Genomic DNA, 27645 nt, shown 5'->3' with positions numbered 1-27645 from the left:
AAAAATAAAATCATAACAGTCAGCCATTGTTACCTTCGTTAACGGTGGCTTTGAGAGAATTTTTTAAAATTTTATCAAAGTATTGGAAAGATTTTAGAAATATTTTAATAAAAATTTGAATTTATTTTTAAATAAAATATTTAGTAAAAGTAAAAGTTGGTAAAATAAAAAAGATAAAAATAAACAAATTTTTTATAAATAAAAAATTAAAAGAAGTTGTTGGATTTGATAGGTCGCCGTGTATTTGGCTTAAATTGAATTGGGATATGGTAAGTGAGACTTTAATTGAATTTAAAAAAGGAATGTAGATGTTTATTTGATCTGAATTTGTAATTGAGTGTGGTTTTTTTTTAGTTTTGAGTTTTTATCATTTTATATGATGTAAATTTGTAATTAATTTTGTATTTTATGAGTTTTGATTTTTTATTATTTAAAGTAAAATAAAAATTTAAATCTTAAAAATATAATAAATATATATAAATACAAAAAGTCATAAAAAATAAAAATTAAATTACTCTTTTTATTTTTTATTTCTTTTATTTTAAATATTTTTATACAAAAATGTATAATATATAATAAATTAAAAAACATACATTTCAGCAAATGATTAATAAAAAAATACAACATGAAGATTTACAAAGAAAATTTAATCGCATTATATGAAATATGAAATATTTTAATTTTTTAAATATTTTTATTTATTTTACTTTTATTATTTTATTTTAAAGTAATTACAGATATATTTAAAACCATAAAAGACTAATTATCGTATTTATTAATTCTAACTCTCAAAATAAAATCTTTTATGAACCTGGCACTCTCTTAATGCCAATTTTATAATTTTGATCAACAATTTTTGGCCATATGCTACAAACCAATGCCACTTGGCAAGGATCGGTGGATCGTTTTGGTATGAGTGGGCAGCACTTGATGACTTCTCTTGCCCACTTTACTTGGTTTCAACGACAGAAATAATTAAGCCTTACTAGAGCGAGAATCATTTTCACTATAGCAACAGACAACACGATTTCAACAAACCAAAGTAAAGAAATTTCAAGTTTTTGATCTGGGGCTCTGAGGGAGAGTAGCGGAGAAATAAAGGCAGTGAGTTGATTTTGAAATTTAGACTTAGGTTCTGATGAACATAGTTTCAAAATACCAAGTCGAAAAAAGAAGGAAAAAACGAATTTTCTGGTGGTTTTCGGGTTTCCGAAGGTGGCAGAACGCTTTTGTTGTTAAAGTTTTTTTTTGGGATTTTCTGTTGGCATTTGAATCGTGTGAGGTAAAGGGAAGAAAATGGGGAGAAAGCGACGGCGTTCTGGCGATCAGATATGGCTGAAGTAGTAGCGACATTTAAAATTATAGCTGCAGATCTTATGGGTTTTAAGGGGATTTGGGGTTGCGGGTTTGAGCCGGGTTTATATGTTTGTTTCGGTTTGATTTGATTAAAAAATTTGAATTATGAAATTTTTTAAAATTTAGTTTAAATTAAAATAATAAATTTAAAATTTATTCATTAAATTTAACTTATATAATAAAAAATTAAAAAAGGATTAAATTAAGTTTAATGATAATATTTAATTCATATATATAAATTAAAAATAAAAATTATATAAAAAGTAATTAAGTGTAATAAAATATATTATTTTTATTTTTAATATATATGGGAATTAATTTTTATATAATTTATAATATAAATAATATATATATATATTAATTCAAGCCGAATCGAGTTTAAAATTTAAATATTTTATTTAAGATTTAGTTTAAAATTTAAACATATCTAAAAATTATATCAAAAATTTTTTAATAAATTTTAATCTTTTATTCAAATTTTTTTCAAAATTCAGATAAATTTTTAAACTTACACAGACAATTTAACAAATCCAACGCTGTGATAATATAATAAAACAATGGTGGTTTTCAACTTAATGAAGTGGAGTTTGAGAACCAAAGGCATAGGACTCAAGTTAAAAGAAAAGATTTAATCGCCAGTTGGAATGAGAAGCTGTGTTCCTTTAGGGTTTTCTAAATCATTGGTTCTTGAGATTTTTGTTTATGCTTTATGGGTGTTTTTTTTTGTTCACTGGTTTTGATGTCCAGGTGTGTGTGTGTCTGTCTACGGTGTTGAAGGGAGGCTGTGGTTTTAGATTGAAAAAACCTATTGTTTCTATTTTCTTAATTTGTTTGATGTTAATAGTGCCAGTTGTTTACTGGGATGATATTTATTTGATAATTTGGATGAATAATAAAAATGTTGATTTTGTTGGGAAAATCAATATTCACAAGCAACACCCACACATAAAATAGTAAGTTTAAATCAAGAATAAGAATACATAAATATATTTAATTCGGCCTAACTCAAAATGACCTACTCCAAACACAATCTATTAACAAATAAATCTTTACAACTGTGAGACTTTTAGAATGAAAAAAATCTCTTAAATCTCTTTACTCAAAACTTAACCTAAAATCCAATTACACCCTTTAATAGCTTACTCACTTAGCTATTCTCTTGGTATCTAACGCTCTGGGATTACCAAACTAAAACCAAAATGGTGAAACCCCTTATACATTTACTAAACTCCCGATGTGGGATACTGGACAAATTCAAAACTCACTAACTTTTGATGTGAGATTATTAGATTCAAGATAAATTCCAACAAATCTTCCATTGACTTGAATCTTCAAACATTTTAATAGTAACTATAAAGCTAACACGCTTACCTTTCTTCTTTTTTTTCATCATAGGGATCTCAGCAATTGAGCCTTCATCAAACATGTACAAGTGATTTTTGACCTTATTCCCTTGTAGAATCACACTACCATTCTTGTACACTTTCAATCAATCATTACTACCATAATATGTGTATCCTCGAGAAGCTAACTTACCCAAAGCAATCAAATTGTAGTGACAACTTGGTACATATCTTACATGACGAAGCATCCTAACAATACCATTGTGAAATCTAAGGCAAACACTCATGATGCCTTGAATCTACACATTTTCTTTGTTGGCAACCACAATATCCCCATACTTCTCACTCTCATCCAATTCCACAAAGTAACTCATATCATTATTGACGTGAACTGTAGCAACTGAATCTAAAAACCAATTTTTATCACTTTTTAAAGTCTGAGTTTCATCCACACAAGTTGTCAAAACAACATCATCATCATCAGAAACGACAGTAGCAGTATCACTCTTTTATTCATCTGATTTTTTCTCATCATTTATCCTTTTGAAAACAGCTATATCCCTTCTCAGCTTCTTGCAGTGTACTTGGATATGTCCTTTTTCATCACAATAATAACATTCTATATCACTGTAATCTCTGTCTCTTGACTTGGATCTCCATCGTACTCTATCAATCCTCTTTTGAGTCCTACTTTGATCAAAACTCTTTACAGTTAGTGTACTCCCCCTAGGTGATGAGTTCTGAGCTCCCATAAACCTTTCGTTCTTACGCAACAAGGCAGTCACATCATCCAACTTCAAAATAAACCTACCCACCAACACAGTCTGAACTAAAGGCCTATAAGACTTGGGCAAAGATGACAACAAAATTAAAGCCTTCTCTTCATCTTTTAACTCATCAACAAAAAATTGCTAGCAATTGAGAAATCAATCTATTAAACTCATTCAGGTGATTATGAAGACTCATACCTTATTTCATCTTTAGAGAATACAGATCCATCTTCAAACATAATCTATTAGTTAACGACTTTGAAGCATAAATACCTTCAAGCTTATCTCACAAACTCTTCGAAATACTTTCAGTCAACACACTATACTTTACTTTTGGAGCTAACGTCAATTTAATAGTACTAACAGCTTTCTTCTGAATCTTATTCCAATTAGCATTAGACATTCCCTCAGACTTACTACTTTCTAATGCTTGATCCAACCATTATTGTACTAACAGATCTTGAATCGTACTTTATCATAACATAAAATTACTCTTTTTATCAAAATAACGAAATCTTAAACTTAGGCATAGGCATACCAAACATACCTTTTTCAGATATCTTCAAACACTACTTCATGATCTCTTAGGTCCACGAACCTTAAACCTGATCTTTTAGGTCCACGAACCTTAAACCTCGAATCTCGTTCTGATACCACTTGTTGAAAAAATCAACACCCATAAGCAAATACACAAATATCTTTGGTTCGGCCCAACTCAAAATGACCTACTCCAAACACAATCCACTAATAAATAAATCTTTACAACTGTGAGACTTTTAGAATGAAAAAAGTCTCATAAAACTCTTTATTCAAAACTTAACCCAAAACTTAATTACATCCTTTAATAGCCTACTCACTTAGCTATTCTCTTAGTGTCTAACTCTCTGGGATTACCAAACTAAAACCAAAATAACTTATTTATAAAGGTGAAACCCCTTATACCTTTACTAAATTTTCGATGTGAGATACTGGACAAATTCAAAACTCACTAACTTTCGATGTGGGATTATTAGATTTAAAGTAAATCCCAACAGATTTGACAATAAATTAAAACTGAGGACAGCTTAATTTTTCAAAGGATAATTTTAATTTATTGTTTTTCTTAACTCAAAATATTAAACAAATAAAGAGAATGTGAATTGAATAATTATAAATTTTGACAATTTGATTGTCAATTAAAATAATAATCATAAATATGGCTTTTTAAGCTAATAAACATAACATATATGGACAACAAAATAATTTGAAAAATAAAATAATAGAGATAGAAAATCAAATATCAAAATTAAAAAAATTTGATCATTTCTCAAGACACTTATATTCTCTATTTTAGCTTCATTTGTCAAAGAACTCAATCCGCTATATAAATATTAAATGTTAGAATCAAAATTTTCAGAGTTTGATACAATCAACAACTAAATCTTTCAAGGGATATATTTTTCCTTAGCTTTCAATCTAAAAAATCTCATATATTTTTGCAAATTTAAAAATTTTTTTAAGGTTGGGTGTTTATTAATTTGAAATGTAAGCAAAAAATATGAACAATAACAAGAAGATTTGAATACAAGATGAGAAATTATGATCTTTTACACTTAAATTTTATTTTTTAATGCTTGAAAAAGATGAAAAATGGATAGCAATAAATTCTCTTTTTAAGTCTTGATGGCTTATAATTTAATAGGAGACCTGTTTTTTATATCCAGAAAGGAAAAGAGATGTGTTGCCTTCTTTAAATGATTTGAATTTTCTACAAAAATTACAAAAATTTGATCATTTGAAATTGTCAAGGTTAAATTGATCTATACATTATTGGAGGAGATCAATTGATTTTAGCCTTTCAAGTTAAAACATAATTTATTAAAACAAGAATTGATCAATCTTTTTTTGAGAGGATTGATCCATTTTGAGACCTAATTAATCAATTCTTACAAAAATTTATCTATTTTGTAAGTTTTGAAATCAATTTACTTTTTATTGCCAACAAAAGGCCAAGAACATAATTTTTCCATTTTTAAAACAAGTCGGAAGGTCTAAAGGCAAACAAAAATAAAATATTTAATAAAAAAATAAAACCCTTTTTCACTAATTCCCGAATACTAATTCTCTGTCTTCTCTACTTCTATTGATTGTCAATTCCTAATTTTTCCTATAGCTATAGCAATTATGGAGTGAGTCTATTTCAACGATAAATTTATGAAATAAAATTTTTAAATTTTTGTTAAATAATTATTTAATTACATACATTGAGGAAGATGAATATGACAGTATGAGCAATGATTGATTTTTTTTAAGATATAAAAAAATTGTAATAATATAGCAATTTATTATTTTAAATATTTGTTTATAATTTTTTTTTTAATTTTATAAATAGATAACTTCGAAAATAATTTTGAATCCACCATTGAATGTTGGGAAAAAAATGTTTCTCATCCTAATGAAATTTTGAGTTTACAAAAATTTGTTAAATATAATTAAAGAGAAAAAATGGAAATCATAAGTGATGGATAAATAATAAATTTTGAATGGTCCGTACAATCAAACGCAAATCAAATACTAATGACTCAATATGCCACAAAATTCTTCATTTGAATCTTTTTGTATGCATCGTTTCTAAAATTTTCTTAGCAACAATTTGTTTGTTTCATACTAAGGAAAGACAATTTAACCCGAATTCAATAGTTCCAATTCGATCCAATTTCTTAGAATTAATTTTTTTTTTTGAAAATAAGATATCAAGTTAAATCGGATCAGATAATATAAAAAAAAAAAATCAAGGTCGAGCCAAGGTTGGATTTTAGATAAATTTGACCTTATCCGACATGATATATATAATTATTTTTTAATTAATTATTTAATTATATATATTTATTTAGTTATATATTTATATTAAAAATTAATATTTTATATTTTTTAAAAATAATATTTAATTAATTTCAAGTCCGGTCAAATTCGATACAATTTTATACGATGTCGATTCAGATCAAGTTCGAGTATTAAAAAACTTAAAAAATCATCGGAGAAGATTGGATTCAAATTTTTTATATATATAATCAGATCGAGTTTGAGATGAGTAAAAATCTATTCTGATTTGACCTATTGTCATTACTATTCATAGTCACAAGATGATTAAGGATATGTTAAAAGAATAAAAGAAATATATAAACATAAGGGAAATGGAAAGTTATCTCTATAAGTTTTGTAGCTTCCGTTCACATCCCCACCATGCCAAATGATTTTCATCCAACTTTTAATCTCAGTTAAAATGGAAAAACTTGTCTCATAATTGTTTTCTTTTTCTCTTTAGAAGTTGTGGAAGTGGTAGTTCTGTTGAGCATATGAAATAAAAACCATTATCTGAACAAGAAGCCTGAGAATTGTCAAGCTTAAACTATCTGGAGCTGGAGTTTGGAGTTGGATTTGAATCAGGGCTAGTGAAGACAGGGCTTCTTACACTTGGACTTTTTCCCATATCTTTTGTTTTGTGGAGGAGAAAGGTCCCTGATAGAATTGTAACAAAACCACATAATTCTGTTGCAATGTCTGCTGCTTTTTGAGAATCCCAATCCTGTTTTGTAACCAAAAAAAAAAAAAAAAAGAAGTAAAGAAATATATATAAAAGCACAGAATTTTCATAGAGATGTTTATTTCAAGTAAAAACATTGGTGAAAACTGGAAGCAGAAAAGAATATGTAAAAGAAAACTTGTGTGGATTCATTTCACTTCTTTGAAGCCTATTAAATCATCAATAAGAATTTTTAACATTTGTAAATAACAGTTTCTTGGAATGCAAGTAAAGAACACAAGTTATGTAGAAAAACTATATTGCACTTAACTCTTTGTTTTTCTCGAAGTATTGTGTCTAATATATATCCAACTGATATGAGAATGGATGTTTGATCCTTTAACATATAGGAAAATTTCAAATATATGACTCGTACATCCATATTTGGTACTTACCATGAATCCAAATAGCATAGAAATAGAATGCCAAATCGAATATGAAAATGGAAAGAAATGTAGAAAACTTACTTTAAACATGATCATGCTGGCAATAATGGTGAATGTTGTGAACATGACATAGTAGACAGGAGATATAACAGCAGTATTAAAGGTGTCTAGAGCCTGCAAAAATGTAAAGCTTTTATGTCAACAAATATGTAAATTTCAATTTAAGAGGAGGAAAAAGAATACAAATTAACTAATTAAAGCTAGTTTCAATGAAGTTCTAGTATTTGCCAAACAGATATGCAGAATAAACATCCTTGCACCATGCTTCATCTACTACAAAAATCAGATATCCTAAGTAGAAATTGAAATAAAATTTTGAAAGAATGTCTTAAAGCAGTGCGGCATCTGTGTTGGTAGAGTGCTAGAGTTTTAATTTCAGTGATCAGAATTCAAATATTGATAATCGTATAAAAAAAATTCATTGGAATCTAAATATTTTCAACATTTACCTTGTTCAAGTAGTTCAGCTGCAAAAGACAACAGAAGATCACAACCAATGTGAAAACCCATATTTGGTAGTATTTAAATTGATTCATTCCTTCAAACGACAGCTTCAATCCGATTCCTACTGCTTTAACACCCATTACCTATGTGAAAAAACAAATAGATGATTTACAAGAACAAGCCATAATTAAAGAAAAAGGACATGAAAGTTATCAGCGTACCGTAAGAGAGCCCATGAGAGAGCAGATTCCAACGTAAACTATCATATGAGTTTGGCCATAGCTTGGAACATATCGAAAAATAAGAACAGATACCACAATCACAACTAGACAAGTGTATACAAGGAAACCTGTGAACATAAAACTGCATATATCAGTTTGACAAACATAAATGATCCCTGCCAATGTCTATCTGAATAAAAAAAAATAATCAGAAACTAGAATGAAACTTGTCACATACCTGGCTCCGTTGCAAGCTGCCAAACGTCTTCGACAGATTCAATGTTTCTTTCCTGTGGAGCATGTAAAACAATAGTAGTAGAGCCGACCACGCATAGAGCACATCCAAGAACACCAAAGATGTGTAATTTCTCCTTCAGAATGAAATGTGCTAGCACTGCACTGTATAACAATGTTTTCTTCATAAATTTACTCATGCAAGCCAAGCCAATCTAACAATGACAAACATGTGTCTCCACATGCATACATACAAATATTTAAGCTTCTAAACACCTTTCCTTGTCTGCATATTCAAATAATTCTCATATTTCTACTAATAAAATTGGAAACATGATTCATACCTGAAAATAATACTTAAAGCTCCCAATGGTGTTACGAGAATTGCAGGAGCATACGCGTAAGCTGCGAAATTAGCCACCTCCCCAACTATCACTACAAAATTAAAGTATAATATGTAAAACAAAAGGCAATAAGGAAAAGATATAGTAAACAATTGTAGCATAAGAAGCCATGACAACCCACAACAATGTCTCTATCTCTGGCTCTCTGTTGCTAGATGGCATTGCATACAACCTCGAAAAACTTGAAAATAGACAAGGCATGATGTAGTAGTTGTTAAACTTACTAGTAATCATCCCTGCCCACCACCAGGGTTCATACAAATAAGAGTACCCTCCTTGACCTGATATCAAATTAAAAGATATATATTTCAATATTCATCCATAAATTAGAAAAAAAAAAAAAAAACAAAGTTTAAACACATTGTGGCAATGATAATTAAAAAGAAGAAAAACAAATTACTAGCTCTTGTTCCATTTTCTCCAGATTTGTTAAGACCCTTCTTCTTGATAATATAGCTAGATCCAATAAAAATGCTTGAAGAGACAGCCAAAACAAGTCCATGAATATTGTCTGATGACATCCCAATTGATCATAAAGAAAAAAAAAGACCAAAGAGGGCGAAGATTTCCAATCCAAATTTCCCTATATTCATATCAAATCAAAACAAACATTATCAAACAATTTAAAACAAAAGAAATCCTTCATGAAACTTGATTTATTTTTCATGAAAAAAAAAAACTTTCTGTTTGTTTTATATACCTTTGTCTTGGTCTTTTTTTTCTTTTCACACTGAAAAAGAGGATGAATGGAACAAAGCTAGAAACCCACGTCCATAATACTAATCAAGAATTGATGGGAAAAGAAAAATGGATTTTTTCTTTGTAAAAATGAAAAGACGAGAAGGAGAGAGTTGTGAATGGCAAGTTCGTTACACAAACGTTAGGAAAACAACTACAAATTTAAGATAGCTATCGAATCCCACGTTGTCCTCGATTTTTGCACCTTTTGCCCTTCCATTTTCATCCACTTGTAAGCAATTCCTTTTGCATTTTGCAAGCATTCTAAGCTCATCATATTTTGATTTAAAAAAAAAAAAAAATATCTTATCGCTAACTCGATTTTTTTTTTTAAATCTACCAGATTAGGATGAATTAAAATCGGTTGAGTATAAATTATTTTATCATCTTATCTTTGATTTTTTTTATATTCTTTTTATGAGAAAAGTAGCAAAATTAAGATTAGACAAAAAAATATAAAATTAAATCAATGGGGTTTTAAACAAATTTAAGGAAAAAAAACGTAATTTGGGATTTGAAGATATTGTAATTAATGAAAAGGTCGTATGAGGTCAATATGTTTTGCGATTCTAACATAAATATTTGAAGATTCTTATGAGTAAGTTACTAATTTTTTTTTGCACATGTTTTTTTTTCTTAATTTGAAATTAGGCATTTGAGGATTTTAAAACGTGCAATTACATCCAAAATATTATAATAATGTTAGGTTTGAATTCCATCGCACGTTGATGTAATTAAATTTATCACATCGTTAATTGAATAAAATATTAATTTCAATTAAATTTATTGAACATAAATTTTTCATTAAAAATTTTTCTTTCAATTTGTAATTACAGTAATTTTTTTTTTCAATCATAAACATAATAACTTTGATTATAAATTTTAACATCATCGGAACTAATTTCATTTCCTATCTAAATGAAGACTAAAATGATTTAGTGTCCTTAAAACCAATAAAAGAGAATTACAAATATTCTTGCATTATAAGTAAATGAGATCCCTAACAAAAGTAAAAATTGAGGCACCCAAAATTTTCATTGGACATCTATTCAGTCGATAAGTGGAATGGCGAATCCCCGGTGGAACCATTTACAACATCAATTCTCAAACGCATCCATCTTTCCATTTTCATTGATTATCTTCCTTTTCTTGTTGGCACGATGCTCAACTTCCTCTTGGCACTGCGTCGATAACAGCGATGCGCTTCTCCTCTCATTTCCACTTATCCTGGCCTCTTCGATTTTCTCTTCTTGATCTCACTGTAAACGTGTCCAAAATCTTGGCTACCTAAAGTACTGTTTCGTAAGCTCTCTGAAACTTCTTGTGTTAATTGCTTTAGATCATCTGTAAGACCATGCAAATAAAATTGGTCAGATTCGCAAAAGCATAAACATTTCAATCAAAACCAGGAAGGTCGAAAGTAATATGGAATATATATAGTATAGGCTTATAGCTAGCAAGGTCTGAACTCACCAGTGATTATTTTTCCACCAAACCTTTCACAAACTTTATACAAGGGAATCATCATTTGAGATGCGTAATATTGGGAATCATCCTGACTGATTTCTGGCAAAATTTTTTGGAAACTATTGAAGACAATCCTCATCTGTATGTGGCATTTAAGTTTATCAGGACAAACTATTTTCAATCAACCTGAATAGCTTGCGTTTGAAGAGCAAGCTTGCCCAGCTCTTTAAGCAAATTTGAGACAAGCAGATATTGAAGGCCCTCAGAATGGTTTGTATCATTTTGGTCATGTGCAGCACAGTAATGGACAAAAGCTTTCCTGTTGCTTTTCTTGAATTGAGCTACTGAAAAGCTTTAAGAAACCTCTCCTGCTCATGTTGTTAAAGGCTAGACCAGAACCTGACAATGAGTAGACCAGAGTCGATATGAATTCAATAACAAATTTTGATCAGATTTTTTAATTTCAGATCATTAAAATAAAGATGGGTATGATATATATATATATATATATATATATATGCTTTTAACATGTCTAATTGATGAAAATTGTTTGAAAACACCGAATTACGTCTAATGATATAATTGATTGAATTCGAATTAATATAATATTAAGTTTGAGGTAGAGTTCGAGTCAAAATTTAAAATTTAAAATTTGATTCAAATTTGATTAAAAAAATTTTTTTTAGTTTAAATTTCACTCGAAATAATAATTGAATTACTCGAATTTGTTTAATTAGATTCAATTAACATAAAAAAATAAATTTGATTATTATATTTAAAAAAATTTTGATTATTTGTATTTGAATTCAAACTCGAGTTTGAGATATTTTATTAATTAAAATATATTAAAATATAAAAATTCAATTAAATTTATAAATTACTCAAGTTAATCAGATATAATAATATTCAAATTTAGTTCGATCAATAAATCAAATTATTTAAATTTAAATTTAACTCAATAATAATCGAATCGATTTTAAATTTTATTCAAAATAAATTCGAATAACTTATGAATATTAATATATCATTTATATTTTTAATTACTTAGGCTCGCTTTGTAAGTCATTATTGTATGATGTACAATTTATATGACTGACTTGGTCCAGTATTTATCCATCAAACCATTTTATGTTGATTTTTTTAGCTCGTGTAATTTTGAATTTAGATTTTTTAAATTTGATACTCAAATTAATCAGGTTCGAGAATAATTTGTTTTAATTATTAAATTTTAAAATCAAATTAATTTAATTTTAAATAAATCTTTTGAAATTTTTAATATTTTGTATTTAAATTAATTTGAATTCAAATTAATTTAATTTTAGATTCAATAAATTAAGATTATTGATTTTTTTTATCAAATCATATTTGATCAAATTCGGATTCAAAGAGGTCAAGTAAGTTGAGCAAGTTTTATTTTGAATAAAATCTAAAAATTATTACTATATATGATTAATATATATATATTTTTACTTTTTTTTTTCATTTTTCCATATCTCATTTTGTCAAAAAAAAAAACCCTCAATTTCTCCTGAAGAAAAACTTTAATATTTTTTCTAACTATTTTGAGGTATTTTTATTAAAAAAAGATTTTAATGTTTTAAAATTTATTAAAAAAATAGAGGTAAGATCAACTCACACTAAAGTTTTATACTTTTTTTCTAATGATTTTAATCAATATGAGAGAAACAACAAAAAAATAATTTAATCTCATCTTTAAATTTATTAAAATTAATAATTTTAAAAAAATAAAACTAAAAATTTTTATACTAATATATATTAATCTTTAAAAAATATATATTTTTGCAATATTCTATTCAACTTTTTTTGTTTATTAAAATTTTGCGATTCAATCCCGGTTTTGCCCCACCCTTTCTCTAAAACGTCGTTCTTCCAAGTGTCAAGCAATTCATATTCGCTGTTGGATACCAATTAGCAGGTAACGCTCTTTTCCTTTCCTTCTCAAAGTAGTAAATTATAATAATAAAACATCTTCTATAATTTTCCATCATTTTCTTGGTAACCAACCAAAGTCCAACGGACCTCAAATTTTATCAAATATTCCATATCAAACTTACTTTGCCTTCTTCTTTATCTTAGAATATGATATTTTGCTTAGCTAATTTTGTAGGTTTTCTTTCTAGGGTTGCTTTAGTATTAGTAAATTGAATTTTGAATCGATATAGTTCTCGAATTTTGGGTAGGTTTATTGGAGTACATTGGATGGATCTTTTATTCAATAATTAAAATTAATTTTTTTTGGGGTTCTATTGGCTTTTGGCATTTGTGTTATTGCTAATCTTTCCAGAAATTTAGGTGTTTTTAATTGATGGTGGATCGAAACTCGACTGCTTCAAAGCCTATATGGATGAAACAAGCCGAAGAGGCCAAGCTGAAAAGTGAGGCCGAAAAAGCTGCTGTTGCTAAAGCAGCTTTCGAAGCCACATTCAAAGATGTGGATAAGAATCGTAACGATGAAATGGTGGCAGCTTCATCGGATAGTGAGTCTGAGGACACCGGCGACTTGGTGAACAAGCCAATTGGTCCTGTGGATCCTTCCAAGTGCATGGCAGCGGGGCCAGGAATAGCAGGTGGCACCGCCTGTGCAGCCTCCACGTTTATGGTGGTAACAAAGGATGCTGATGGGAGGAAAGTGCTGATTGGGGGTGCGCTGGTTAAGGTGAAGGTTTCGCCAGGTGTGGGTGTTGGAGGGTTGGAACAGGAGGGCGTTGTGAAGGATATGGGAGATGGGACCTACACAGTGACTTATGTGGTGCCTAAGAGAGGGAACTATATGGTGAGCATTGAGTGCAATGGGAAACCCATCATGGGTAGTCCATTCCCAGTGTTCTTCAGTGCAGGTAACCTTGCTAAACCTTTGTATATTCATTTTTAACTGCACATGGAAAATTTTGTATGTTTGTTGACCCTAATTAATTGTCCTATGTAATATATGTGTGTGTATATATATATATATATATATATATATATATATATATATATTTGTTCGCTGTGAAGAAGGCTCACAATTTTGGAATAACAAAATTTCCCCATGTGATTCACCTTCTTATAATTTGCTTCCATACCCAACTAAGTTGATGTTGAATTTCTGTTCTTGCTTATTTTTTGTATGTTTTTCTTCACTTTTGGGCATGGTTATAGCACTCATGGTGTAGATATTGAATTTATTGTCACGCAGGTACTTCTACTGGGGGGATACCAGGGGTGGCTCCTGCATCCACTTATCCAAGTCTGGTCAACCAAACCATGCCCAACATGCCAAACTACATGGGATCTGTTTCTGGAGCTTTCCCTGGCTTATTGGGAATGATCCCGGGCATTGTTTCTGGTGCTTCAGGTGGTGCTATTTTGCCGGGAATGGGGGCATCTCTTGGGGAAGTTTGTGGAGAATACCTCAATGGCCGATGTACTAAAACTGATTGCAAATTGAACCATCCTCCCCACAATTCGCTGATGACAGCTTTGGCTGCAACAACCAGTATGGGCACTCTCAGTCAGGTTCCTATGGCACCTTCTGCAGCTGCAATGGCTGCAGCTCAGGCTATTGTTGCTGCTCAGGCCCTTCAAGCTCATGCAGCTCAGGTGCAAGCACAAGCTCAGTCAACCAAAGATTCATCTGGTACTTTTTACACTATTTTGTTTTCCACTTTCCTTTTTTTCTTTAATTTATTTTCCAAGTCCAATTTATTTTATTGTTATTTCCTTTTTAGTCAAGTGCCAAAGCCAACCATTGTCTGCTTCTTGTCAGATTCTCTTGACAAAGTTGGGAAGGCTGATGCATTGAAAAGAACCCTACAAGTTAGCAATCTTAGCCCACTTCTCACAGCAGAGCAGTTGAAGCAGCTTTTTAGCTTCTGTGGTACAGTTGTTGAGTGTACAATCACTGATTCAAAGCATTTTGCTTACATAGAATATTCAAAACCTGAGGCAGCAATAGCTGCTTTGGCATTGAACAATATGGATATTGGTGGTCGACCATTAAATGTGGAGATGGCCAAAATACTTCCTCAGAAACAAGCAATTTCATCGTTGGCTTCATCATCGCTGCCTATGATGATGCAGCAAGCTGTTGCCATGCAACAGATGCAATTCCAACAGGCTTTGCTTATGCAACAAACCTTGACTGCTCAGCAGGCAGCTAACCGAGCTGCAAGCATGAAGTCTGCAACCGAGTTAGCTGCAGCAAGAGCTGCAGAAATAAGTAAGAAGCTAAAAGCTGATGGACTTGTGACTGAAGAGAAGGAAACAAAGAGTAAATCTAGGTATGGCTCCTCATGAGGACAAGTTTATTTCCTTTTATACGTATTGTTTCTTTGAATTCTATTTTTACTAAAATTCCCTGTTCTTGGATTCGATTTTAACTAATCAAATCTTTCAACAATTTGTAATAAACTCATTCTTTATTAAATTCAAGCTTACTTTAATTGAGGCTTCTGTTTTAAAAATAGAGTTACGTTGTTCTCCTTTATTTTCGCTAAAAGCTGATATTGTTAAGCTACATATGATTTGCAAGTAGAGTTTCACTATTTGGCATGATAGTAGAATATCTATGTTTGGTCCCTTAGGTTTATGGGGATTGGATAGACTGCAGCATAGTTTTTCATTAAATAATGTCATTGATGTGCTATTAAATTATAAGCCAAACATTATAACTGTTAACTACTCGCAATGATTCTATCATGTTGTCAAATCTTGATTTGTCTTTCCAGATGATATTTTTACTCATTTTGCACCAAAGGAGATCAAAGTATTCCCTTGTTTTTCTGTATGTTAGACTTCAAATTTCCTTAAAAATAAATCAGAATTCTGCTAATTCATAACCCTGTTTATAGGTCACCATCCATTTCTCATGGAAGGTCAAGATCCAAATCAAAATCACCCCTTAGTTATCGGAGAGGGTCAAAATCAAAGTCTAGATCACCAATCAGGTACCGGCGAAGGTCAATGTCCAAGTCAAGATCACCAATCAGTTATAGGCGAAGAAGGAGGTCTCGCTCTTATTCACCTCTGCCTCAATTTCAACGAGACCATAGGTCCAAATCACCTGTCAGATCTCATCGTCGTTCAAGGTATGATAGTGAACGGCAGTCATATAGAGATAGGGATGAGAGTGACAGGAGTAGGAGACAAGATATGGATAGATCACGTGATCATCATTCATCTATTTCAAGGAGAAATAGGAGTAGGAGTACTAGTCCTCGAACAAGAAAATCACCTCCTGTTGATTCAGACTCCCCAAAACATAGCAGAGAAAGTTCACCAAGGGTGAGGAAATCATCTCGTTCTGGTTCAAGATCACCAAGGCGTGATAGAAGTAGGTCATCCCCAAAGAATGATGATGAAAGCAAATTGAAAAACTGAAAGCGCTCTAGGTCAAAATCTATTGATTCTGATAACAAAAAAGATGAAATCTTGGATAAAAAATCAAAGCACCACAGCAGAAGACATTCCGGGTCATTATCTTCAGAAGGTAAGCATCGAGGAAGAAGCTGGTTTTCTGCAAGTTCAGACGAAAACAAATCAAAACACAGAAGGCAATCCAGGTCAGTTTCTGTAGAAGGCAAGGTTCGCTCCTATAGAAAAATTGATGAAATGAGAAAAGATGAGTTGAGACATAGTGATCGAAGGCGATCCCGGTCCGGATCTGCTGAAGGTAGGCATTACACCAATGAGAGGAGAGATAGAAGCAGAGATAAGAAGTCTAAGCATCGGGATAGAAGACGCTCGAGGTCAAGATCTGCTGATGGCAAGCATCACAGAAGAAGCAGGCTGTCCCCCAGAAATTTGGATGAAAATAAATCAAAACATCTAAGGTGCTCCAGTTCAAAGTCTACTGAAGTCAAGCATCATTCTATTGATAAAATAGATGAAAGATCAAAGCACCATGAAAAAAAGTATTTATTATCTGCTGAAGGTAGGCCTCCTAAAAGAAGCAGATCTTCTCTGAGAAGTTTTGAAGATAATGATTCAAGATACAGAAGGCACACTAGGTCAAAGTCAGCAGAAGGTAAGTATTATTTGGATTGTGGAATAAAATTTCAGCACATTCTGGAAAAAAAAATAGTCAAGACTGGAGCTGATAATGGGCTATTTACTTCCATTATTAACGACTTAAAAAATACAGGGGATGATGGAATGTTGGTTTCAAAAGAGGAGGCTTATGATTCTAAAGTTTCAGTGAATGATGATCAGGAATTGAAGAGCAAATGTTTACCACCATTTGGCAGTGATGAAGGACTCTCATCAAATAGCAGATTGGATGCAGATGAACTAAACAGACTTGAAAGATTAAGTAGTAAGCATCAGCTCAAAAGTAATGGTAATGTCATAAATTCACCAAAAATTTAATAACACCGATGTAGTTGTAGAGTTGGTGACTAATAGTAACTCGTATATGTTTTGTTTTGCAGGATCAGAAGATCATTCCATTTCTCCTCAGCGGAAATGAGCTGCAGGTTTTAGTTGTAGAACTGGACCTTGGGGGATTTCTGTGATCAAAGCTGTTCCAAGCTGTCTGACTTCTGAGTCTGCAATTTAGGCTTGGTCCAGTTCAAGCTTGATCAGATATGAACAACTTTTGAGTTTAATGAGCTTTTGGCTTCTAAATGAACGGCAGTTCACTTAAGAGATTGCTTAGTGTTTGTTTTGGTGCTTGGATTTTTCAGCGATTTGCTGTTACTTCATAAATGTATGCCCTTTGTGCTCTTTTATCCTTTGCAGGCTTGTGGAACAGATTGGAATTGAAGTCTCTGAGCTGACATTTACAATGGATAAAGTATTTCAAGCAGTGTTCTATCAGCTGCAATGGACCATGCAATGTTTGTAGCAAGCTTCTTTTACTGCTAGATGTATGTTGAAACATTATCTTTATTGCTGAACTATGAATTTATTATGTGTTTATTTGAAAGTTATCCTCTCTGCCTCTGGATTGAATTCTTTATGTTTGTGTTTGTACTAGCAAGCGTGCATCTATCTGAAGTCTGAGATCCTCCAAACAGTTGATTGTAGAATAGGGACTTGCTATCTTCTAGTCTAGAAAATGAAAATGCTTAATATTGAGAAGTTTTATCTTACTGTGGGCCTGTTTCCGTGTGCACCATTTACTTAGTTTGTTTTTGATATGCCTTCTTTCACTCCTGGTCTTTATTTTCTTCCAAGTTACCTTTTTCTACTAACAGACGTGATGTCCTACAACTTTTGGCCTTTCATTGATATGCTTGATCATAGGTTCCATTTTTATTTGCCTTTGATGGTCTGGATGGCCTGTTGTATCCCAAACTCATGCAGGTTATATACATCGTTTTCCTGTTGGAGCTGTCAGTGATAAGTTTGGAGGGTTGATTTTTACTTGATCTATGTGAAGGTATGCGGTTGCTTCGTGGCAGAGAGCTATGTTATAAATTTCTATTAACATGTTGAAATTTATATAGTGTTGATTGATACAAATAACAGTGTATGCATTTCTGTGCTTCTGTCTGCAATATCTTTTTTCTGTTGTATTATAAACATGGTTCTTTACTCGTCCCATCCTTTTCACTTGCCCCTTTTTTTTCTTTCTTTTTTTTCCCTGTTTGTTTTTCCTCCTTTCCAAGGAAAGTTCTTGGCCAAAGCTACTTTGAGGTCCTGTGTAACCAGATACCACCATGATGAATAACGTCTCTATTTGATCCCCATAGCAAATTGGTTGATCATTCTACTTAATTTATCGTTTTTCACAGGTAATCTTCCATGACACTGCCTGGCTGAGTTTTGTTTTATGATAGTATTTAGTAAGTTGGATTTGCTTGCATTTATGTCCTACGCATTAATTCTTTGGCTATGGTAACTTTTTTTCTGGTTGATCAGCAAAATTCTGTTGATTGACTGAAGCAATTGGAGATCTTTAAATTCCGTTTTCTTGCATGGTTAACACCTGGAAAACTTCATCTAACCAATTGAGACATTATTTGGTCCTTTTTGGGGCTAGCTTGGAGTTAAAGACTGTTTTTTTGTTTTAAGCATTTGGGAATGGCAGGGAGTTCATTGTATGTTAAATTTGCATTTGTTTTGGTTGTTGATGGCATATGGTTTTGCACTCAACTAGAACTGTGATGTTAGCATCTAGTACTCACTTATTTTTTCCCCCTTCCGTCCCTTTTTCCAGGTTTTTTTTTTCTTTTCCCCCTCCCTTTTTTTCCTGTTTCCTTTTTTTATTTTAGGACAAGGCATGGATATGGTGCTATAAGAGCTCAGCCTTGGTCTCAAATTCTATGGAAATGTTGAGTGGCATGAAGCAGATGACAAAATGTTGTTGCGTTTCACAAAACTTATTAATTCCCTCAACCCTGCGCCATCTCTCTCTCACTCGCTTCTCCTATTGCTGTATTTTCGTACTGTTTTTCTCTCATTTTTTTGCGTTGTCAGTCATTTGAAGATGCTGGCTGCCATGATTGAGCGATCTAGTGAAAGGAATATGTGATGTGCTGATGTCAAGCTGTAGTTCCTAATATTGTCTGCCACCTTCTAAACTTAAATAGAACTGCAATTTAAGAAATTTTTGGGTTGAAATCTATCACCCCCAGTCAGTCTGTGCCTCTTACCCTATTTATTTATTTATTTATATTTTTACTACAATCTAAGCAAAAGAAGGATTATTATTATTATTATTATTTTTTAATTTTTATGATGAACTTCATCCTTGGGCTACCGTTGATGTTACCTTCAGTTTTTTGTATTTTGAAAAATATATAATTGGACACGTTTTAGGATGGCAATAGAAAGAAATTGTTGACCTTGACAATAAACCATATATATATATATATATATATATACATGAAAATTATTTAATATATCTTCGAGTTAGAGTGTTATCATATATTATAGTATTAAAGTATATTTAAAAATTTAATAAATTAATTAAGAAAAGAGTTTATTTTTTGTTAAATGGTAGGGGTTTTGGGACTTATTCAGCATTTTCTTTCTTGTGTTGCTTTGAGTCCGCTTAGTAAATTTATAAAAAGTTCTCTTTATTTATTCGAATTCAAAAATTTTTTTAACATTGTTGGTAAAATTTAAAATTAACTATTTTTTTTTATCGCAAGAGGGCAAAACTCTTACAAAAAGGGAGATTGGTAATTTAGAATTTACGTCCATACGTCTTTTTCAGAGTTTTTTAATCGTTAGGTCAAAAGATAAAAGCCCTAGGGTATTATTACGGTTAAGTAATTATTTTTGAAAAAAAGGTTATTTAAATATTTTGATTATTTTTCTTGTCTTTGAGAATAAAAGATATGAAGGAAAACGAGGGGATGTATGTGAATCGTTCTTATCGTCATAGATTAAAAAAAATAAACAATAAAATTTGTCTTATTTTTTCATGGGAGGAGTTTTGATAAGCGCGAACCATAATGCCAATTATTTTATACACTAGAATTTTGCTCGAGGAGGTTGATAATTTTTTTATTAATTTTTATTAAAAATATATTTATCATTTAGCATAAAAATAATAAAAAATTTTACTACACATGAAAATTATAAAATATTAAAAGTTTAAAAAATTAAATATAATATTTAATATGTTGTGATTATTGTTTTTGTTATTGATTTTTCATATTATGTTAATCGATTTTTTTTAACTATTTGATTAATAGTGTGATCTTCTTAATTTATTATATATTATAAAAAACTTTTACGAGAACAAAAAGAATAAGAATAGTACAAAATATAATTTTTTAATGAAACAATTTGGTTTTTATAATTTTATATTTTATTTATTTATTATATAAATAAAAAGTTTATTTTTGATTTTTTTACTATCAATATAGCACTTCAATTAGATTGTTCTTATTTGAGGATTAATTTAATTGTATATTAGATTTCAAGCCCGTGCCTTGCTTGTAGGAATAAAATACAATTATGTATTAGTTTAAAGATTAAAAAATATATAATAAAAAAAGAGTTGTATTCATGTTTCTTTATGGGTTTCATTAGTTTAAATTATAAGTTATCAAAAGGTTGAAGTTATAATGTAACCACAACGAGTATAAATTATATCTAAGATGAGTCATATATCGAAATTGGCATAAGCAACAAACTATTTAAATTTAAGTTAGGTATGCAAAAATAAATATAAAAGCATTTAAAAAGTTTTATAAAAGAAAATCAAAACTGTTACTTGTTAAACCTTACCAAGGGTGACAAATATTTAGTTAGAGTAAGTTTCTTGAAAAGAAATTATATTGTAAAAAATGAAGAATCAAAATTTTATCTGCGTTTAGGACCTAATTTACAAGTTACAACGGTATTTCAAAATACATCTATTGATATAGATAAAAAAATCATCTAACTTTTCTCATATGAAAGATTTAAAAAAACTAAAAGAGGTTTTATCTTTTACATATGATAAATAATTTCAGTTCTTATCTTATTGTTTAAATAGCAAAGATTTCCTAGGAACTGATTCTATGGTAGTTTTAACTTTTGAAAAATAGAAAAATACAAAATATAGTTCCAACTTTTATCTTATCTTATAAACAGTAAAAATTTTCGAGGAACTAAAAGAGAACTTTATAGAAGCCAAAGAAAACTTTCTTTTATGTTCACTAAAAATGGAGAATTAAGGGTATTCAAAATTGTCTATAGCTAATAACATCTCCACAAACATAAATGTTATAAGTTTTTCATTATTTAGATCTTCTTTTAATATATGCTAATAGTTTGGTTTAATGTATCTAGAATTTATGTCTTATTGAGATTAATGGAATTAAGCTTTTCAAGTTGAGATTGTTCCAATGGGTATTAGAGAATTGAGTGAGATTTTATTTATTATAATTGAGTTAGATAAGCCATTTATAGAATGTAGCATTCAACAATTTTATTTTTATGTTCAATTTCTTTCCAAAGATGCTTGTACATTGTTTAGAATATTGACAGTCAAGTCCCTCACATAATGACAATTTCAAGTCTTATGATTTATTTTTCTTTCTTTGATATATAAACGGTAAAAGTCAATTGAACAAAAGTAATCTATGTTATGCATGTAATGCTATAGGTTAGTGCTAGGTTTTTTTTTTTTTTCTTAAGACATAATACAACAAAACTATGAATCTATGTTCCACGAGTTACCTTTTATCTAGATTGAAACACAACGTATTAAATAAGAATTAAAGCAATTCACAAAAGTCTTGTTTGTAAATAAAACACAATTATAACCATGGTTGGTCATTGTTTGTTAAGAATGTTTACAGTCAATTTGTCTGCATTGACTTAAGTATCATCCATTTAGCATTCTTAGTCACACTTGTTTTTCTTTTTATAAAATGACCATTGATCAAAGCTTTCAATTCTTCTTACATGAATTGGCTAGTCATAGTTAAATTTTTGTTTCTCTAATTTCACCTTATTCCATGATTTAATTCTACTATGTTTTTCATCTTAACTTATTTAACTCTTGAATTATCGAAACCATAGCTCAAAACTGATAGCAATTATCTATTTAACTTTTTTAGTTTTAAATCTTTTATTATATGGGTACTAGGTTTTTTGGACTTTTATTTACTATAAAACTTTGTTGAAGAGATAAATGTTAGTTGCCTAATCTTGTATGGTTCATGCCAAGTTTTTGTTTGTTAATTAATTGAAAATTTTGATGAGTTTTGATTAGGCTTGTTGGACAATCTATATGATTTAACCATAAGAACTTTTTCAAGGCTCTAGTTATTATTAAGGTTAGCTATTATTTTATTAGGCTTGCTAGATAATTTATAATGTTTTAACCATAAGAACTAAGGTTAGACATAGACATAATAACATTAGCATTGTTGAGAGCTTTAGCACTAATAGTGCAATTAGGAGTAATACAACAATTATCGATGAAAATTTAACTTATCATATGAAAGTAATACCTAGAAGAAAAACAATAAAGGTAAAAAAATACATTTCTTGCTCTCTCTAATTGACTAAGATTGTTGCTAGTAATTACTATAATCTTATTAGAAGCTATTGTTACTTTGAATATTGACAATCTCAAAGGAACATTATACTTGAATTTTAGACAAAATATCTCAAAGACTAGCATATGAATACCAACATTAAAATATCAAAAGAACAAAGTTATTTCAACCAAATATCTTAACACATATATAACCCCTTAAAGAAATTCACTTCATGCACACACATGACATACACATAGGGAAAAATGGGGAATTGATTCTTATAACCCATATTCCTCTTAGTTTTGGAAAGGGATAATATCCTATTTAACCTTTGAACTATTGTAATTTATTGAATTTGGTAGCTAAACAAAAAAAAAAAAATTCTACTTCGATACTTAAACTACATTTCTTTTTTATAATTTGTCTCAACCATTAACTCTAAATAATGACATGGCATGAACATCTAATAAAATATTGACAGATGTTAAAAAAATTCAGTTAATATCACATCATCAATGCCACTTTAACATTAAAAAAAATTTCAAAAAAATCTAAAAAGGTTCTAAAAAATTCAAAAAAAATTCTATAAAATACAAGTTTTTTTTTATAATTCATTTAAAACATTTTCTTTAAAAAAAATTCAAACACTCTCAACCCCAAGAACATTGGCCCTTCTAAAACCAAAATCTAGTGGCTTGCCATCGCTTCAATCGTTGTCCATGTCACTGGTCGCAAATCACCGGTACTAATTTAAGCCTAAATTTCATCTATTGATTTTTTTTTTTACATGTTCTTTCACGTTTCAACCTTAATTTTTTCAAAAACAACCCTTAAAAACCTAGATCTAACCTTAGAGGTTTAGCCAAAATTTTCTTTTTGTTAGTTTTCGCTTCTCCGATAGCCCCCATATTTTATTATGTTGTTTCTCTCCTTAAAGCCTTCATACTTTCTAAAGATCTAGGCTAAAAACCATCATAAACACCCAAACCTAAATATCAATTTCAATGTTAACTTTTTTTTTTGTTTGGTTATTGTTTTGTGGTTCCTCCTTTAGGGATGTGGCTTTTTTGTGTATTTTTTTTTACAAGTTTGGATGGGGTGTTAATAAAAAGGGATTTGGGCATTAAGGATAGTATTTGTTGATGTTTTGTTTTAGCTGTGAACGAGACTCACAGTCTCAGTGGTTGATAGGTGTTTGGGTTGTATGCAATGGGGATGAATATAGGTTTCGGTCTTTGGGTTGTTGGGTTGATTTATTTGTTAAAAGGAGATCTCGGTAGGGGTGGCTTTTTGTGGGTGAAGTGGGGTTGTGAGGATGGATGGTGATAATCAATTGGTTCATTTACTGTTGATTTCGTGAAGGTTATAGCTTTGATTTCACAAGCTTCTTGCCAGACCCTTCACAAGCTTCTTGCCAGATCCTTCACAAGCTTTGATTTTGCTAAAATTTTTTCTAGGTTTTTCAAATTTGGGGTTTATGAGATTTAATTTCTTTAGGGTTTAATTTTTTTTTTTTTAAATTTTCTGGCTACATAAGCCATATAAGCCTACTTATTGTCATTTTGTGTCTATATGGTGGATTTTTATAGGTTAAAATAGCCAAGTTAACATCTAAACTAACAGAGTTAACTCTTAGACTAAATTGATACATGATTTCATAGTTTAGGTACCTATTTAGCAAAAATTTTTTTGTTTAGGTACCAAATCCAATAAACTACAATAGTTTAAAGGCGATTTAGGACATTATCCCTTTTGGAAAAGAAATGTCTGAATCACAAAAGCTGCAAGATCTTTCTCATCTTTGGATGCATGGTATTGATACTTAAAACAAACATCCACAACATGTTAGTATTTAGAATTCAGATTCATAAACCAATAAAATGTTAGGATAAATACATACCCACATATTCGAATGATAAACAAAAGCTTATTTTTTGGATCGACATAGAATCCTTCTTTTAACTCTGCCTTTGCTTTAATTAAATCAACTTTTTTTCTTGACCGTTACATATCAAATAATACAACTAAAATGTTTTTAGGATTTGATGAAAACAAATTTATATAAATACAAAAAGAAAAACACTTTTACCTTAGCTTCGTACTCCTTTGCATATTGCTTAGCCCTATGTAAATCAACATGTGGTTATCGACTTTCTTCTTTGTTGCAACTTCAAGCTCTTGTTTTTTGGCAAGCTCCCATTCTTCATTCCTCTTCTGTTTCTTGAAGAGTGATTTAGGATTCATTGCCTTAACTTCTTCACCCATCTCTAGTCAAAATTATATCAAATCAAAGCCAATCAGGAAACAAATTCTACATATCTAATAGTCTTAAAATAGAAACACCCTCAAAACATAAACACAAAATAAAAGAATGAAATGGGTTATATTAATAAAGCTTATTATTAAATAAAACCTACAAAATCAAAGTACGAAGAAAAACCCATTTATTCTAATAAGCAATTATTGGTAAAAAATGAAAATTGAGCTAGTACCATGTCATTTCAAGGACTGATAATACAAAACCAATGCAGATATGAACAAATAGTAAAAAAAAATTAAAATAAAACAAAAAATAACCAATGAAATTACAGATTTTCATAAAATAAAAAAAAAAAAAGAAAAGAGAAGGATCATACTTTGGAACCATGGCTATTGCGTGCTATTGTTGCTCTATTCCTTTATTGTGGAAACCTTAACAATGTCATTATGTTGGCAAATGATAGCCACGATAATGGAAAAGGTGGTGGCAACAACGTTAACAGAGGAATGAAAATGATGACAAAATGGAGAGAGAAAAAGAAAGGAAAAGAGTTTGAGGGGGTTTTCAACTTTTCAAAATTTCCATTGCAGATTTGAACTTTTCAAACTTTATAGCTACTGCTTCACGGCCTAACATCATAGCATGCAGATGATTTAGGAGTTGATTGAAATTATACTTAAGACGAAACACCCAACTTTTTACCATTTTTAGGATCTCATGCTTTCCGTAAAAAAAGCCATGGCATTTAGGAATCACCTCTGAAGCCTTCTCACGAAATCATTCAAGTTCATCATTTAGTATCTTCTTTTTTAAAGCCTTAAATATTTCTCTCAAAATTCTATCCATTTTTTAATCCAACGCCCCTAAAGCTTCTGGCTTAAAAACACTGAATATTAGAAACCAATTGTAAACCAAATTTTTATACTCAAATTTAACCTTCAATTTTTTATGACATTACAGAGGTGTATATGCAAGATAAAATTGGGGAGAGTTTTTATCTATTGCTATAGATATTATTATTGATAATAATTAATTCATTGATGATTATTAATTATTAATTTTTTATATTTTCTTTATTTTTATAATTTTTCATTAAAAATATTTATTTAGAAAAATTAAAGGTAAAATTAAAAGTGAGAAAATGAAAAATCTCAATTATCACTTTTATCTTTTATTTTTTTCTTTCCTTTCTTTTTTTTTTATAATTTTTTATGAAAAAATTTTTCTAAAAAATAAAGGAAAAAATTGTAAGAGGAAAATAAAAAATTACAAAATCCCTTTTATTACATTTTTTCTTTTTCCTATATTTTTCTATTTTTGTTTTAAAGAAAAAGTAAAAAAATAAATTCTTAAAAACAAAATAAATAAATAAATAAATAAAATTATTGATGGCTAATTGAATAACAAATGCCACTCAATTAAACTCTCACTTGATCCAAAAAATTGAAATTTGGTATCAAGCAATCAATTGTTCTTATTAAGATCTCTTTTTAATAGTAATTATATAGATTAATTATCATATTATAATAAATATATATAAAGGTGAAATACGTAATTGTACAAGAAATTGGCGAATATAATTTCTAAATTTTTATTATAATAATTTATTTGATTAATTATAGTAGACTAAGATAAAATAAAAAAACAAAAAAGAAAATTATTAGGTCATATCAGATAATATTATTTTTGTTTGCAGCAATCATTTGAATTATTATAAAAAAAAAAAGTTATTTGAATGGGAAGAGAGCAAACCAAAAACAATTAAACGTCGTATAGAGATCATAGAAATTGAGAAAAAAAAAACCAAAATCAGCCATGGGCTATGGACATGCCATCAATGAATTAGTGTAGAAGTTCCGCGTCATAATTGTGCCAATTGCTAATTAAGGCTTTGGATTGTTATCATTGATAATGTAATTGAATAGAGTTGAATTGATATAATTAAAAAATTTTAAGTTTGAATATTATTTAAAATTTATTATTTAAAATTCAATTCAAATTCAATTGAATTTTAATTTTTAAATACGAGTTTGATTGAGAATAAAAATTAAATTATTTAATTTTATTTAATTAAATTCATTAATAAAAATTAATTTGATTTTTTTAATTAATTTCAAACTCAAATATGAGTTTAAACTCAAGTTTGAGCTCAAATTTATATATGTAAAATAATAATTTTTAATTAAAATAATAAAAATATATTAAAATTTAAAATTTTAATTATTTTCGTAAATTATCCAAATCAAATATTATGATATTCAAATTCAGCTCATTCGATAAATCAAATTACTTAAATTTAATTTTATAACAATCAATTCAAATTCAAATTTTATTTAAATTAAATTTAAATAATCTATGAATATTGATATATCATTTACACATTTAATTATAATAGTACTTCCTCGTTCATTTGTCCATGATTGTGGGATTCCTCAGATTTTTGTATAGTTGCAGTTCAAATTTCCAAATT

At 29.6% G+C, this 27645-nt stretch overlaps 2 protein-coding genes and 1 pseudogene across 3 annotated transcripts; 1 reads left to right on the top strand and 2 right to left on the bottom strand.

The window, feature by feature from the left end:
- Positions 1 to 6619: 6619 nt before the first annotated feature.
- LOC111287799 (putative magnesium transporter NIPA2) lies at positions 6620 to 9694 on the bottom strand. The gene is made up of 8 exons (XM_089759032.1): positions 9181 to 9694; positions 9005 to 9061; positions 8721 to 8811; positions 8381 to 8541; positions 8143 to 8270; positions 7927 to 8064; positions 7499 to 7591; positions 6620 to 7034 (listed from the first exon to the last, which is right to left on the bottom strand). The coding sequence occupies exons 1-8, from the start codon at positions 9299 to 9301 to the stop codon at positions 6858 to 6860; spliced, it is 966 nt and encodes a 321-aa protein (XP_089615158.1). The 5' UTR covers positions 9302 to 9694; the 3' UTR covers positions 6620 to 6857.
- Positions 9695 to 12888: 3194 nt separating this feature from the next.
- On the top strand, positions 12889 to 17914 carry LOC111287238 (uncharacterized; annotated as a pseudogene). Its single transcript, XR_016341356.1, has 6 exons — positions 12889 to 13843; positions 14182 to 14622; positions 14752 to 15265; positions 15836 to 17010; positions 17128 to 17322; positions 17414 to 17914. The product of XR_016341356.1 is annotated as an uncharacterized LOC111287238 (transcript).
- A 6773-nt stretch (positions 17915 to 24687) lies between these two features.
- On the bottom strand, positions 24688 to 25180 carry LOC149519030 (large ribosomal subunit protein uL30w-like). The gene is made up of 2 exons (XM_089758903.1): positions 25005 to 25180; positions 24688 to 24736 (listed from the first exon to the last, which is right to left on the bottom strand). The coding sequence occupies exons 1-2, from the start codon at positions 25178 to 25180 to the stop codon at positions 24688 to 24690; spliced, it is 225 nt and encodes a 74-aa protein (XP_089615029.1).
- Positions 25181 to 27645: the final 2465 nt, after the last annotated feature.

This window comes from Durio zibethinus, chromosome 4, assembly GCF_047325235.1.
Source record: "Durio zibethinus cultivar Kanyao isolate XHJ-2024 chromosome 4, ASM4732523v1, whole genome shotgun sequence".
NCBI lineage: Eukaryota > Viridiplantae > Streptophyta > Magnoliopsida > Malvales > Malvaceae > Durio > Durio zibethinus.
The sequence above is the reverse complement of the archived record's forward strand: the minus strand, read 5'-3'. Positions and strand labels throughout refer to the sequence as shown.